Source organism: Nicotiana tomentosiformis, chromosome 8 (genome assembly GCF_000390325.3).
Source record: "Nicotiana tomentosiformis chromosome 8, ASM39032v3, whole genome shotgun sequence".
NCBI lineage: Eukaryota > Viridiplantae > Streptophyta > Magnoliopsida > Solanales > Solanaceae > Nicotiana > Nicotiana tomentosiformis.
The window spans coordinates 72,856,074-72,872,702 of record NC_090819.1 but is presented as its reverse complement, the minus strand read 5'-3'; the positions used below and the strand labels follow the sequence as shown (position 1 = coordinate 72,872,702).

Genomic DNA, 16,629 nt, shown 5'->3' with positions numbered 1-16,629 from the left:
TCAAGAGTCACAAAGTCACTGACTAGAGCGATTTCTTTCAAAAACCTTATCTCTAACCATAAGCACATACTTAAGTGTGTTGGTACCAATTGAAGCATGATTAACTCTTCGAGAATGACTTGATTAGGTCTTTTTATTCATTAATACTACTATTAATACCTAAACACAAAAACAGACTCATTCCCTTAAAAAGGCTGTCACGCCATCCATCGTTGGGACGAGTCACCCGGTTCACACAACAACTACCTTTGGAAAGAACTGTGACGTTAAGAAAACCAAAGGCTTATTATCTACTAAAGCATAAAAAGCTACTTAACAAAACAAGAACTAATATGGAGAAAATAGAGAAGCTAATAAGCAAAAATTACTAAAGAGAGATAAATATACTATTAAGAAGAGAGAGAAGCTAGATAAATACAAATAAGAAAAGAAAGAGTATCATCATATCATTACATACCAAATTTATCAAAGTGTACCACTGTGTCAAATAAACTCCACCCCCCTCCCCTCCTGAATAAGAGTAAGCATTGTCCCCAATGCTAAGCAAAATAAGAGTAAAAGAAGAGAGGGTGAAGAAAACTCCCTAAGGATCTTTGGACATCTCAGTGTCCCCAGCAATATCATCTCCCTTAGGGTCAGCCAACTGAATCTCATCATCATCAAATCTAGGCGTGGTTGGGTTGTCGAACATCGCATGCACTACCTCAGTGGTGTCGGTAGCAAGGTCTGGCTCGTCAAACTGGCCAGCTGGTGCTACGAATGCAGATGGTGCTGAAGGATCTGGGGCGGACTGGTACGGATCAAGCAGCATATTAAAGGGAAGGTCGCCAGCTATAGCAAGTCTAGTCACCTCCCTCCGGAGTTTGTCCACTGATTTCTTACTTACCTGGGACTTCCTCATATTCTTCACTTCCTTTCCCAACTCCTCAATAACTGACCCGTGTTGTACCAAGGTATCTGTGATAGTCTTCTAGTTCTCCAAAATCTTCTTCAGTGTCTCATCAATGTCAGAAGGAGCCTGCGGTGCCTGAGAAGTAGACTGCACTACAACAGTACAAGACAAGTTAGAAAGCTTAGAAGTAGCTGTCTATATCTAGTTGTTGAGACTCGCCAATGTCTGGAAGATTCCCAGAGCAGATAGGGGAACCGTGGGCACGGGAACTGGCTTTAGAGCAACTCTAGGGATTGTGGTAGGATCTGAAGATGATGGTGGAGGCATAGCAGTGGCACTGGTAGAAGGCTTAGTAGAGGTGGATGGAAGATTAGTTGCCTCAGAAGCTACCACTGTTGGCTCATCAAACTGGCATATGGTGGTAGAAGGCTGGACTTTCTTCTTTGGGTTTCTCGCATCTATCAGAGAATACCAGTCGAATGGCTTTTTCGGCTTCACCTTGGTATCAAAATATCTCAGCTCTACCTTTGCATCAGTAAGGTACTCTGTGATAGTGTTGGGATAAGGGTAGGCCGAGATGTCCTGTCGTGCAAACCTCGAAATGTTGGCCGACATCACAGCACCCATATTGATTGGGTACCTGGTCATAATGGAAGCCATAAGAACTGCCCGAGGAATAGGAAGGTGAGTCTCGTTCTAGCATGGATCCAACCTGCTACAAACAAAGGTCTGCCACCCTTTTGCCTCAAAGCTCAAAGTACTTCGCTGAATGGGAAACCCAATGGTGATCCATGGTGGTGGTGGCCCTGGTGGTGCTAGAATCTCAACCAACCAAGGTCGGACTTCCTCCTTCAGTGCGCACTTCTCCAGATACTCCTTCGGCTCAACATCCTCGAAGCCCAAGTACGCATTTAGCGTATTCTGATCAAACCTCACCTTGAGGTTACGTACTTTGGTCACCTTCGCCCCTTTCTTGATATGAGCAACATTGGCATAACATTTTCGGATGAGGTATTCTTTGGAATCCTCCACTCTCTCGGTGAACCACATCCAACCCTTGTGTTCTCTGAACTGCCTAAAAATTTTCGGATTGTATTTTCCAAATCCTTCAACAGAAACTGTAGCTCAAGAGTTAACGACCTCACAGGCCACTACATACGAAGACTGGTAAAGGCGGCCAAGCTGACAAAACGATCCTCCCAAACCACTTTCTTCTTTGATCTCTCAAGACCTGTAGCTGTAGCATCTCCCCATCTACCATCATCAGCGATGTCATATATAACCTCTGCCCTAGGGACTGGGGTGGCTGACGGCTCAGAAGCCTGACTAGCACTCTTCGACCCCTCGGAGGTGCTATGATATGAAGACGGCTCGTCCCTGAGCTGATATCTCCCCTGCGGCCTCGATTGTGTGGTTGTTTGCTCCTCCTGAATAGAAGCTGAGTTGCCTTCTAACACCTCCCTAGATGGGTCATAGGAGCTACAATCGGAGAGGTCTGACCTCTCCCTCTACTGACTGTATTTTTCTTTCTAATTATCTTGGGCTGGCCAAGATGCAAGGCACTTTTACCTCGACTCCGAGATGATTCATCTCTCCCCTTTGAAGTGTCGCCTCAGCCTCTTGATCGAACCATTGTCTGTATAAAGCAGAGGAGTTTGTTAGTTGCAAATAAGTATTCAAACACATATAGGAGTCATGAAGGTAAGAGAGAAACAATTGGATACGGTGGAGTTATGAAGTTGATTCATTCCTGCAAGATAAGGGATCCGCGGTCCGCACAATTTGATCTGCGGCCGCAGATGGGAACTCACGATCCGAACATTTGAGATCGCAGCCACGCTTCTGAGTCCCAAAATTGTGAACTCTTTGATGACAGAGAAATGGCCAATTTGCGTCCGGAGTGCAAAATATGTGGTCCGCACAATTTGACTTGCGGCCGCACCTGGGAGCCTCAAAGGTGAAGAATCTCTGATGACAGAGAAGGTCCTAATCTATGGCCGCAAGAGGAAATCTTCGGTCCGCACAATTTGACATGCAACCGCAGATTCCTGCCTCACTTAAGCTTCAAAAAATCAGAATCTATAGACTGCACAATTCAAGTGCGGCCACAGAATTCAAACAATTACGAGCAGACAACTTTTTATTCTAAGATATTTTAATTTCTTGCACAAATAGGCATGGCAACATTGTAAAAACATGAAATTTCACTAACCCATTCCAGTAGAGCATGTATCAAGTTTACCTAGTTTGGATCTACCCCACATGGACACACAATGGAACCTAATAACATATGGCCTAAAAAGAACTAATAAAATCTACAAATTAAACTAACATAAAAATTAACATGAAATTGAGGCATACCAGAGAGAGAGTGCACCGAGTGATTAATCTAGGTGGATGTGTGTGTGGACAGTTAAAATCTCTAAGAAATATTAACAAAGTAACAATGGTTTGTTCAAAGTGGAAAAAGGGTAAAATGAGGTCTATTGTTCTATTTATACCAACAATTTTGAGAAGGGAGAAGACACGAGTGCGGTCCGCACCCTACCACCTGGGTGAACATTCTCACAACCCAATCTGCGATCCGCACATTTTCAGGTGTGGCCGCAGATTTCATGGGTGGTCGCAGATCGACCTCCGCACTGACAGGATTAAACTTCAGAGAGTTGGTATTTTTGATGTTTCAAATGTGCGGTCCGCAAGAGAAATGTGTGGATGCAATGCTCATCTGCTATGGCACATAAAATGTGCGGTCCGCACAAATAAAGTGCGGTTTGCACTCTTTTGAATACTTAGCCATCATTTCATCCATAATTCTTGTAAGTCACACTCATCCCTGTAGCACACTTCAAATCAAGTTAGACCACAAATAACACCTAACTACAAAAGGAAAAGGAAAAGAAACATGGGTTGTCTCCCAAGAAGCGACTGATTAAACATCTCGGCATGACGCAGAAAACTCTCAAATGAAGTGAAGGACTGCTACCACGTGGCTATCTCCAAACTTGACCAAGTAGTGCTTCACTCGGTGACTATAGACTCGTAATACTTCATTGTTTTTCTTCTTCAATTCTAATGCAGCAAAAGGTGTCACACCCACAATTTTAAAAGGACCACTTCACTTGGACTTTAGCTTCCCGGGAAACATCCGTAACCTTGAGTTAAATAACAATACAAGATCGCCCACCTTGAAATCTTTGTTCTAAATACATTTGTCATGAAGATATTTCATCTTTTCTTTGTACAAGGACGAACTCGCATAAGCATGGTACCGGAACTCATCCAATTCATTCAAATGTGCAACCCTCAAATTAGCGGCTACATCCTAATCAAGATTCAACTTCTTTAGAGCCCACATTTCCTTGTGCTCTAGCTCCACCGCAAGATGACAAGCTTTTCCGAACACCAACCGGTATGGCGACATTCCGATGGGTGTTTTATAAGGTGTATGATAAGCCCATAATGCATCATCAAGCTTCTTGGACCAATCCGTCTGATTAGCATTCACCGTTTTGGATAAGATACTCTTTATCTCCCGGTTGGAGACTTCCACTTGCCCACCCTAAATAAAGTATCAAAAGCTTTGTTGCAAAAATATGACTTCCCATCACTTACAATTGCACGTGGAGTACCAAATCTTGTGAAAATATTCGTCTTCAAAAAAGCCACCACACTTCTCGCCTCTTTGTTGGGTAAAGCAATGGCCTCAACCCATTTGGACACATAATCCACCACGACCAAGATGTAGGTGTTTCCACAAGAGCTCATAAAAGGGCCCATGAAGTCAATACCCCACACGTCAAAAATATCAATCTCCAAAATGGTTGTAAGAGGCATTTTATTTTTCTTTGAGATTCCACCGGTTCGTTGATATTCATCATATCTTCTCACTAACTCACTTGCATCCTTGTAAAGAGTAGGCCAATAGAAACCATAACTAAGCACTTTGGCTGCTGTTCTCGCTCCATCATGATGGCCACCATATGGCGAAAAATGACAAGCCCTAAGAATTTCACCTTGCTCTTATTCCGGTACACATCTTCTAATCACCCCTTTCGTAAAAGGTATGGTTCATCCCAATAATAATCTTGAAAAATCCCTTTTGAACTTCTTTCTTTGGCTTGAATATAACTCATCTGGAATAATTCCACACACAAGAAAATTTGCTAAATCTGCTAACTATGGCACCTCTTTCACTGAAATTACCAAGAGTTGCTTATCAGGAAAAGAGTCATTGATCTCAAGGCCATCATGCGGCCTCCCCTCCTCCTCTAAATGAGACAAGTAGTCTGCCACTTGGTTTTCACTGCCTTTCCTATCTTGGATGTCAATATAAAATTCTTGCAACAAGAGTACCCATCTCATCAACCGAGCTTTGGAGTCCTTTTTTCTCATAATATAATGAAGCGTTGCATGATCCGTGTGGACAATAACTTTTGCACCCATCAAGTACGGGCGGAACTTCTCAATTGCAAACACAATAGCAAGGAGCTCTTTCTTCGTAATAATATAGTTGATTTGGGCACTATTCATGGTCTTACTAACATAGTAGACTAGATGGAAAATCTTGTTAATGTGATGCCCCAAAATAGCCCCAACCGTTACGTCACTTGCATCACACATGAGTTCAAAAGATACACTCTAATTTGGAGTGGTGGTGATGGGAGTAGTTGTCAACTTGAGCTTCAACATTTCAAAAGATCTCATGCAATCATCATTGAAATCAAACTTAGCATCCTTCTCAAGAAGCTTGCACAACGGGTTCACCACCTTAGAGAAGTATTTGATGAAGCACCGATAAAAACCCGCATGGCCTAAGAAACTCCGCACATCCTTCACCGAAGTAGGGGTGGATGCTTAGAAATCACCTCAATCTTTTCCTTGTCAACTTCAATTCCATTCCTTGAGATTTTGTGGCCAAGGACAATACCTTTCTCGACCATGAAATAGCATTTCTCCCAATTGAGTACCAAATTTGTCTCTTCACATCTAGCCAACACTTTGTCCAAATTTGTAATACAATCATCAAAAGAATCTCCAACCACCATGAAAACTTCAAGGTAGTCCTCCACCATGTCCGTGAAAATAGCCATCATACACCTTTGAAACTCGCTGGTGCATTGTACGAACCAAATGGCATCCGCTTGAAAGCAAAAGTACCATACGGACATGTAAATGTTGTTTTCTATTGATCTTTCGGAGCAATGAGAATTAAGTTGTAGCCCGAGTACCCATCAAGAAAGCAATACAAACACGGCCGTCCAATCTATCGAGCATTTTATCTAAGGAAGTGGAAAGTGATCCTTTCTTGTTACTTTGTTGAGCTTGCGATAGTCCATATACACCCTCCAACCGGTCACCTTTCTAGTAGGAATCAACTCATTCTTGTCATTGGTGACCACAGTCATGCCCCCTTTCTTTGGGACACATTAAACCGGAGAAGTACATGAACTATCAGAGATGGGATAAACAACCCCAGTATCCAACCACTTGATAATCTCCTTCTTGACAACTTCTTGCATAGCCTCATTGAGTCTCATTTGATGTTCAATAGATGGTTTGGCGCCATCCTCAAACTTGATATTATGCATGCAAAAGGCGGGGCTTGTCCCTCGAATATTCGCCAAGGTCCACCCAATAGCCTTATTCCTCTTTTGTAGCACCGCCAATGTGGAATCTACGTGCATGTTAGTCAAACAAGAGGAAAGAATAACCGGTAAAGTAGAACAAGGACCAAGAAATTCATACCAAAGATGTGGAGGTAATGGCTTCAACTCCAAGGTAGGAAGCTCTTCAATAGAAAGCTTTGTAAGAGGAGTTGTCCTATTTTCAGCCTTTGTAAAATCTGGCACTGGTGACACTTCTGTATGTAGGGGATACTATCGCTTTCCATAGTCATCCAAATGTATCCAGCTATCAAGATCTTCTTGACTAATGTGAACCCGTTCATGTGGGACCCACACATTCCCGCATGTATTTCTTCCAATAACCTGGTTGCCTCGGCAACATATACACATCTCAATAAACCTAAATCTGGGGTCCTCCTATACAGGACTTCCTCGTTGAGGAAAAAGTGATTTGTAAACCTCCTGAAGGCTCATTTCTAACTATTAATATCATTCTCCGTGTATTCTCCTGGTTCAAGAAATCTCTTGATGTCTTGATACCATGGTTTACCATCTGGCTCTTCGTTTACATGGAAGCAATAGGCATGTTGATCCCTGATCTCATCCTCGATATGGTCGATATAGTTCTTGTCTGGATGCTGAATCATGGATGATAGAGTTGCAAGGGCGTTGGTGAACTCGTTCTGAATCTTGGGGACGTGCGTGAACATAATCTTCGTGAAATTCTTGCATAGCTCTTTTGCACAATGCAGGTATGGAAGGATCTTGACATTTTTGGTGGACCATTCCCCTAGGACTTGGTGTATCAATAGATTGGAATCCCCTACGACCAAAAGATCTTTGATGTTCATGTCGACTGCCATTCTGATCCAAAGGATGCACACTTTGTATTTAGCCATATTATTGGTACAAGGGAATCTTATCTTTGCCGATGCTGTATAGTGCTGTCCGAATTTCAAAATTAGGACTGCCCCAATTTCGACTCATTTAAAGTTTGCTGATCCATCGAAAAACATTCTCCATCCAGGGTATGATTCTGCAATATCTCCTCCAGCAAATAATACTTCTTCATCGGAAAAATATGTAGTAAGTGGATTGTAATCCCTGTCCACCGGATTCTCGGCAAGGTGGTCAGCTAAAGCTCACCCCTTGATGGCCTTTTGAGTTATGTACACAATGTCAAATTCCCTGAGGAGAATTTTCCATTTAGAGAGCTTTCCAGTCGGCATCGACTTCTAGAAGATGTACTTGAGCGGGTCGAGCCGAGATATCAGATGCGTAGTGTATGCTGACATGTAATACCTTAGTTTCTGGGCAATCCAAGTCAGAGCACAACAAATGCATTCTATCAAAGTATATTTGGCCTCTCATGGCGTGAACTGCTTACTTAATTTGTAAATGTCCTGCTCTTTTCTCCCAGTTTAGTCATGCTGTCCCAAAACACAACCGAAGGCGTTATCAAAGACTAACAGATATAGTAACAATGGCTTCTCAGGTCGGGGGGAACCAATACTGGTGGATTTGACAGTTACTCCTTGATTCTGTCGAAGGCTTTTTGGCACTCTTCTGTCCATTTTGTGGCAGCATCCTTTTTCAGCAACTTGAAAATGGGTTCAAAGATTACCGTGGACCGGGCTATGAAACGACTGATGTAATTTAGCCTACCTAGGAAACTCGTCACATCTTTCTTACTCTTAGGTTTTGGAAATTCCTGAGTGGCCTTGATTTTTGATAGGTCTAGTTCTATCCCTTTCCTGCTTATAATGAATCTCAATAGTTTTCTAGCAGGAACTACGAATGCGCACTTTGTCGGATTCAATTTCAAACTGTACCTCCGCAGCCGCTCAAAAAATGTCCTCAAATCATCCAAGTGCTCTGAACTCTTTCGAGACTTGAGGATGACGTCATCCATATATACTTCAATCTCCTTATGAATCATGTCGTGAAGAAGGGTCACCATGGACCTCATGTAGGTGGCACTAGTGTTATTGAGACCGAACGACTTGACTATATAGTAGTAAACTCCCCAAGGTGTGGTGAAGGTTGTCTTTTTTGCATATTCCTCGTGCATCAATATTTGGTGGTACGTAGCGAAACTATCCACAAACGACTGCAGTTCATGCTTCACACAGTTGTCGATGAGGATGTGGATATTTGGTAGAGGGAAGTCGTCCTTTGTACTCGCTTTGTTGAGATCTCGATAATCCATGCATATCCTGATTTTTCTGTCTTTCTTGGGTACTAGGATGATATATGCCAACTAGCTGGGATAATTGGTGACTCTTACTACATTCGCCTCTATCTGCTTGGTCACCTCCTCCTTTATCCTTAAACTTAAATCATGTTTGAATTTTCTAGGTTTCTGCTTGACCGACTGTCTGGTAGGATTGGTGGGCAGTCGATGCGAGACAATGTCAGAACTTAATCCCGGCATATCATCATATGACTATGTGAACACATCAATGTATTGTCGGAGGAGATCAACCAGATTTTCCTTATGCTCGGCTTCTAGATAAATGTTGATTCTGGTTTTTTCACGTCTCCTTCATTTTCAAGGTTGACCATTTCCGTTGCTTCAAGGTTGGGCTTTTTCTGACTCTCCGGTTGTTCGATCTCACGTGGGAGATTGTCTGGCATCATACTCTCATCATACTCCTTGTAATCTAGGTCATTGCCCTCGTAGGTTTCGTTATATGTCACAACCGTGGAACGCGGGTTTTATCATTTTTATTACTGAAAATAAAAACTAAGTATAAATGAAGCGGTAAATAAAATCAAAATATTTTAAGAAAAGGATTCTTTTTATTTCATCAAAAGAGGAACGTATAAGCGTTCAAAAGAGGCAGATAACAAAAAGGTACAGACACGGTGCATGCCTCAATGACTGTGTGCTTTTCAAAAGAAAAATTTTATAGTTTCATACTACCAAGACTCCCGGTGAACCAAACATGGACTGGCGGTCCAATTCAAGCTGCTATTTTCCTGGTTCAGCATCCCTAATGGTTGGTGTCTTGACGTTAGTCCATTCACGAACAGATTTCCCATCTGATCGATGACATCATCTTTTGATACTGAACTCTGGCTAGGACTTGAAACATGCTTTGGAATAAAAACCCTTTTCCCGGAGCTACCGGTATGAGCTTTCCCCACCACAGGCTGATATCCTATGTCGGCCCTTCTTTTCTGCCCACTAGGTTCAATTGGCTTTGTGGTCCCGTCTGACCTGGCTCCCAAACCCTATTCCTAGCCTGTATCCATATTTCATCATCCCCCCCATAGTCATCTTGGATCTACACAACAACTCCATTCCCAAGTTTTGTTCAGTCTCTTCCATTTCGGTGGTCTGCATGATTTCCACTGCATGGAAAGAAACTCTATCTATCCCTTTAATGAACGGAACAACATGCTCCAAATAAGAGGAGTGACCCCATTCTCCATGGACCACGATCTACTGACATCCCCACTCAAATTTCATGCATTGGTATAGAGTAGATAGGAGGGCCCCTGCCATGTATATCCAGGGCCTTCCCAGCAACAAGTTGTAGGAAGAAGATATATCCATTACTTGAAACAATATGGGAAATTCAACCGGACCGATCTGCAAAGCCAAATATATTTCTCAGATAACATCCTTCTGCGAACCATCAAAGGCCCTTACCCTCACGTGACTTTCCTTGGCTTCCCTCAAATGGATTCCCAACTCTCGTAAAGTAGAAAGCGGACAAAGTTTGACTCCCGACCCTCCATCAACCAGTACTCGGAATACCACTTTGTCCCCACATTTGACAATGATATGAAGAGCTTTGTTGTGACTTGTGCCTTTAACAGGAAGTCCATCTCTTCAGAAAGTGATCATATTTGCTTCGACCATTTTCCCTATTGTCATAGCCAGCGCCTTACTGGTGGTGTTGCTTGGTACAATTACCCCGCTAAGTACTTTTAATAGGGCATCCTTATGATTGTTGGAGCTCATCAGCAAGTCCATGATTGATATTGCGCTGGAGTTTTCTTCAGCTGCTCCTTCATGGAGTACTCTTTGGTCAACATTCTCTTCTAAAATTCGTCAGATTCTGGGTCTGTTGTGGTCTTTCTTTGAATTTGCTCTCTTACTATGTTCCCTCGATCTGTATCTTCAGGGGCGTAGCATCTCCCAGACCTAGTCATACCATGGGCTATGGCAGAGTTTGTCATCTTGGCCTTCCCATTCTGTTGGTACGTCCATGGGACAGTTTTGTATTCCCGACTCCCTTCGTCTTCTCTAGCAACGACAGGTTGTTGCTGATAAGTATGGACTGTCACCGTAGGTTTCACTTGTACTGTAATTATTGGAGCCCTCTGAGGTGGGATCCTGGCAGCTTCTGCATTTCCTATAATGACAATCGTTCCCTTCAGATCATATTCTTCATCCAATGTGATCATGTTGACTCCTTGGTTTTGATGATTTGGTAGCGGATTACGATTCACATTGAGCGGTGCTGGAGTGCAGTGAATGTCTCCACTCTTGATCAGTGTTTCAATTTTATTTTTCAGCTTAAAATAATCTTCTGTATCATTCCTAGGCACGTTGGAATGGTACACGCACCTTTTTGTTGCATCAAAATACTTGGAGGGATACTTAGGGACCTTTCTTTCCACTAGATGTTCAATCTTGCTCTTTTCAATCTCTCGAATAGTTGGGTCATAGGCTCAGCAATCGGGGTATAAGTTTTGGGGGGCCTCTCTTCAAAATTGGTACGGGGGCATGGTGCATAAATGGGTCAGTTTTGGTGGGTGGTGGTTTGGACAGGGGCGTATGGTCGTTGTGGGGTCGGGTTGTTGTGGGCTTGAGGAGGGTTGTTTGGGGTTGAGGGTGGTAATATGATTGGGTATTATAGATTGGAGCGTAAGCGGGTGGTGGTGGATGGTTGTTTGTGGAATATGAAGTGTTTAAGTGATGTGGGTTGGATTGATAGTAAGGGACGACTGCTGAGACCTCCTCTTACTTCTTCTTTCTACTACCAATTGACCCTGATTGGATTGCCTTGCTAGCTGCTTGTAGTGCTGCCATAGGTTGTACTTTACTAGATTTTATACCTTTTTCTAAGAAATCTCCCATCTTGACCAACTCAGGGAATATCTGTCCCATCATTCCCATCATTTTTTGAAGTATATCTCTTCCTGGGCTCTGATGATATACTTGGTTAATTCACTGCCGTCCAGCAAAGGTTACGCCCCCGACGGCCTCTGACCTTCATCGACGTGCATATTCTTGGAATGACTCAGATGGTTTTTTCTGCAGGTTTACCAGTGAGAACCTATCGGGAGTGATATATGTGTTGAATCTAAAGCGATTCATGAAGTCCTCTGCCATATCTTGCCAGGTTCTCCAGTTTGGCGGATCTTGTCAAGTATATTAAGTGAGTGCTTCTCTCGTCAAGCTCCTTATGAATAACTTCATTCTTAGCTTCTCATTCCTCCCCATTCTGACTAACTTGTCACAATATGCCTCAAATGCGCGTGGGGATTATCCATCCCGTCGACGATATCGAACTTTGGAGGCTTATACCGTGCTGGCATGTCCACATCCAGATGGATACACAGATCCTCGTAGTCCAAACATTCACTTCCTCGGGCGACTTGAAGGTTCTTCATTTGTTTTCTCAAGATTTGTAGTTACTCAGATACTGACTCCTCTTCCTTACGCATGGCTTCCCTCTCCATCTCGGCGTATTGGTCAATCTCATAAGGTACCCTCACTGTGACAAGCACTGTAAAGGTAGGTTCAAAACTAGCATATACAGGTGGAACATATCGCTCATGGGCAGCGGTATGTGCCACATGTATGTGCTGATTTGGGTGAGTGGTAAAAGTGACTCTGTCACGAGAAGGGGTGTGTATTGCGTTGGCAGTGATGGGCGGGTTTTGTGGTATTTGAACGTACTGTGGTACATAGGGAGTGTGGATAGGGGGATTTGGTGGGTTTGTGGGGGTTAGTGGCAGTATGACTTGATTGGTGGGGACTGAAGTTGGGGTGTTGTTGTTTTGGCGTGATGTGGAAGGAAAGTGGTCGAGAATTGAATCCAAAGAAGGAAAGCGAGGTGGTTGAGGGAGCGTTGTCAAGGCTAGATGTGCTAGTTCCCTGATGTGATGTACTTCCTCCCTTAGAGACTCCATTTCCTGGGCCATCCAGGCCATTTTGTTCATCATTCCTTGTATCATCCTTCTCTCCCAATCACCCCGAATGTCGGTTATGACCAGATCTTATTCAGTCGAGTTTTCTGTAGCTGACATCTTTCCCTTTGATCTTAGATTGTATGGTGGTTCTGCCAGTTTCGGGTCGACACAAACCAAATTTCTTTTTGGGGAGTAATAATAAAGTAAAAAACAAGAAGAAAGAAAAAGAAAAGGAACATAAGTCAATTTCTTCATTAATACAAGCAGGAAATCACACAAAGCAATTAGTTCACGCATTAAGGCTAGTGCGTCTTCCTAGAATTTATGGGACCTCTCATTTCTTGAGGTTGGCCTAAATCGTAGATGTTTGACAAACAATTAGACTTGACACATTTAGATCCAAAGCAAGTTTGTTTTCATTGATAATTATGGACTGAAATAAGTGGGAACAAAGATTACATCACTATTTCTGATATTTATAAAACTGCATGGGCTTAAACAACTTGCCCTTTAGGAAAGTAGGAAACTAGGGATAAGGGTACAAAGTGGGAAAGAAGGGGAAGTCAACCAACATCTAGTAACCTTCCCCGAAATCGTTTCCCATCTCCTCTTCTTCTTCTGGTTCTTCCTATGGGTCTTCTTCAACTCCTCTTTGTCATAGTTGAACTCAGACCCTTCCTCTGGATCTTCTTCCGGTTCTGTCCAAGACTCTATCTAGTGCATTCCACCACCTGGTCATCGTCATCAGCAGGTGGCAACATGTGATTGATATATCCTGGGACCACTTGACGGTGCATTGAGGTAGTCACAAGGTAATATGGCAGAATCTCATAGTATATTTGCAAAGCAGCCACTGCATCCTCCAGTCAGGCTATATTCTCTCTGCTTGGTTGGGCTAGCTCGGCCTCCTCGTTTATCCAGATATAATACTACGGAGTGCACCACGAGTTTTGACCCATGGACATTGTGACCAAGTCGTTCCACTCTTCTTGGATCCTTCTTATCCTAGGGATCAGAATCTGTCCGTTGTACTCATCCTTATATAGCGTTGTCCTTGTCCATAGAGGCACATCTTGGATTATCCCGAACTGTCTGAGAACCCGCATGGGTGAGTATGGTTGGATGCCCTCAAGTCCGATCATCTCAATGAAGTATTTATGAGGATTCCTTAAGATTGCCCTTCCTCCTAACCATGATAACTTCCAGTTAACCCATCATCCACTTAGATTATTAAACATTGCCCTTCACTCTTCTTTTCCATGTGGGGAGACCCAACGTCTCATCCTCTCATTGTGACTGCAGAATATGTTGCTGACGCCCACGAAGTAGTCAATGGTGGCCTCTCGCTGGAAGAAATGTTCTGTAGTCCAGATCTGAAGTAGAAAGTTAAAACCCTTAAAATAATCATACCCTCGTGCACATGCAGACAAAGACCTTAGCGTCTCAGCTAGCATCATTGTCTCCAAAGTAGCTTAAAGGTTGCCATGGAAGGTCTCCAGAACCACGGGTAATACGTTGATGTTGATTCGATCCCTCCTCTACGGGAAGACCAATAATCCTAACAGTGCCAATAAGAATGTGATAGGCCTGAGACTCTCCCACATTGCTTGATCACACTGAATCTCTCCCGAATACCACTCATAGCTTTCGCGATGTCCAAATCTATCGAACAGCTGGTCAAGGCTCACCCATCCGTCCTCAATATTTCTCAGACCCCAACTGTTAGTCAGGTCTAAAGCATCCAAGAAAGTGTAACTGGGCATAGTAAATGGTAGTATTGGCTTCCTTCCATTGAATGGAAACTCCGTAAAATTAGTAACTTCTTCCAATGTCGGTACTAACTCACAGTCGGCAAACTTGAACACCACCTTAGCCGGATCCCAGAAATCTATCAGCAGGTGAGTGAGCACCCTGTCTGCTTGAATGTTTAGCAAAGCGATTAGTGCCCCACATGTGTGTCTGAATTTCATCTCTATGTTTTCGGTGAATATTCTTTCACCACTACTTCAACTTGTGTGGCGCTCCCATTACCATGTTAATCTCGTGGATGTTTTAGTTGATTTCCATTTTCTGAAGTGGGTAAAAGAAATATTTCGGCAAGTGTTCGCTTCGGATCTTTAAGTGTCTTGTCAGGTTTGTTTGTCTTTCCATAGAAATCATGTCGTTGGGTGCATGACCCATTGATATTAGGGTGGCTTTCCTAATTATGTGTCGATACCAAGGACCGACTCACCTAAGGTTTATGCAGTATGACCTATTTTTCTAGAGTTGAGTGTTTACTACTTTTTAGTTGGATTGAAAGCTACGAGAAGTTATGTCAGTTGACCTGACAAAGCCATTCTCTAAAACTAGAGAGTTTTAAAAACAAGATTCGGAGGGGTGTAAAACACGATCTTCGCATGTCATTGTGTGTGATAGTGTATGCCTAATACACGATAGGAATAAATGTGATAACTGTATATGTAAAGCAGTAACAGATAGGGGTGTAGCAACAATAAGCATGATAATAAGCATAACGAGCAAGCAAAGCAGGTAAGCATATAATTGCAAATTTGGCTACAATTAAAGCAATGTAAAAATAAATCTAAATGCAATTTCAGTCTAAGTCTGCTAAGGTCCGAACCTAAGTGTGATTCCACAATAGAGTAGCCACGTTGTTGCACCCTATTTTGCACTAGTTAAAACAAGATTCAACTTATGGTTTCTCTGTTGTTGATGAAAGAGAGTCGCCACATAATATTTAAAGGTATACTAGGGTACCTATTTAATTACTAAAGGTTATATTCTTTATTGTTCTGCTAACCGGTGAGATCATGGGTAAGGGTTCTTGTTCTTCTAAGGGGAAGGTATTAGGCACCCCTTAAAATCTACCTAAGGTAGCTCCATAGGACTTAAACTAGATTTGGAACTAATTACCCTCAACTAGTTTTCTAAGGGTATAGCTTGCCATATATTGGGATATAATATCTATAAGGGGAGAGTATGGTTTAAAGAAGATGGATTTAAATAACAGCCTTTAGAAAATTAGTGTTAGTATATATAAGCTTAAAAAAGAACTTCGAAAGATGGAAACGTTTGTATAAATGTGAAATGGAAGCCAAGTTAAAGAACTTTGTTTCCTAAATCATGGAGGTTCATGTTATTCTATTGTGGTGAAAGTTTTATGAAAATAATCCTAAGATATACCTTGGTTTTTAAAGACTTTGTTTTAGGTCAACAACACCTTAATATTTCGAAATTGTTGATTCCCTTTTGGAAGATTAAATCACGACAATTCTGTTTTTCTCATTGAAATGAGGGCTGCCACCTTTGTTCAGCTCTGGACTTCGAAATCTTTAACGAGAAAGTTAGTAAGGAATAATGAATTGATAACAAGCCTGTGATTAGTAGTTATAGGATTAATCACTAACTAAGGTGTCTTTTTAATCCTAAGTTCTTTAAGGTTTGCCTCCTAAGTTAGTTTATGAATTAAAATATAAGGATAAACTTTCAATCCAATATATGTTTGTCATATACATAATGAGTTATAACAATGGGAAAAACAGGAATGGGCAATGATATAGTGCAACTGAAGATTAACGAAAAATAGTAAGTAAAGAAGTGAAGGGAAAGAAGTGACTCTAGGAGGTTTGGGCACCAAAAGACAGGCCCAGCAGTAACAATGACGAGCGACGGCAGACTCTTAGACCATAGTAGAGCTACACTTGGGGCTGAGTTCTTAAAGAACTCAACAGGCCCAAATCATTGTGCATGCCCAAAAATAAAAGAGAAGGTCATTAAAATAACAATATTATATACATATCCATATATAAAATTCGTAAACAAAGATTAAAGATAAATCACTGACAGTGTTTAAATGCGAAGGGAATCATACTAAGCAAAGATTAAAAGAAGAGGTTACTAACAATACCTAAATGCTAAGGGAATCATGTTGATGTGGAGGTTGTGTATAGTGAA

At 42.2% G+C, this 16,629-nt stretch overlaps 1 protein-coding gene across 1 annotated transcript; it reads right to left on the bottom strand.

The window, feature by feature from the left end:
• Positions 1-6,995: 6,995 nt before the first annotated feature.
• Positions 6,996-7,382, bottom strand: LOC138897669 (uncharacterized). Its single transcript, XM_070183667.1, has one exon. It carries the CDS (start codon positions 7,380-7,382, stop codon positions 6,996-6,998), a length of 387 nt encoding a protein of 128 aa, XP_070039768.1.
• Between the last annotated feature and the right edge of the window lie 9,247 nt (positions 7,383-16,629).

Excerpts from the sequence above, each read along its gene's own strand:
- LOC138897669 (XM_070183667.1), bottom strand. The coding sequence starts at position 7,382 with ATGGCAGTCGACATGAACATCAAAGATCTTTTGGTCGTAGGGGATTCC.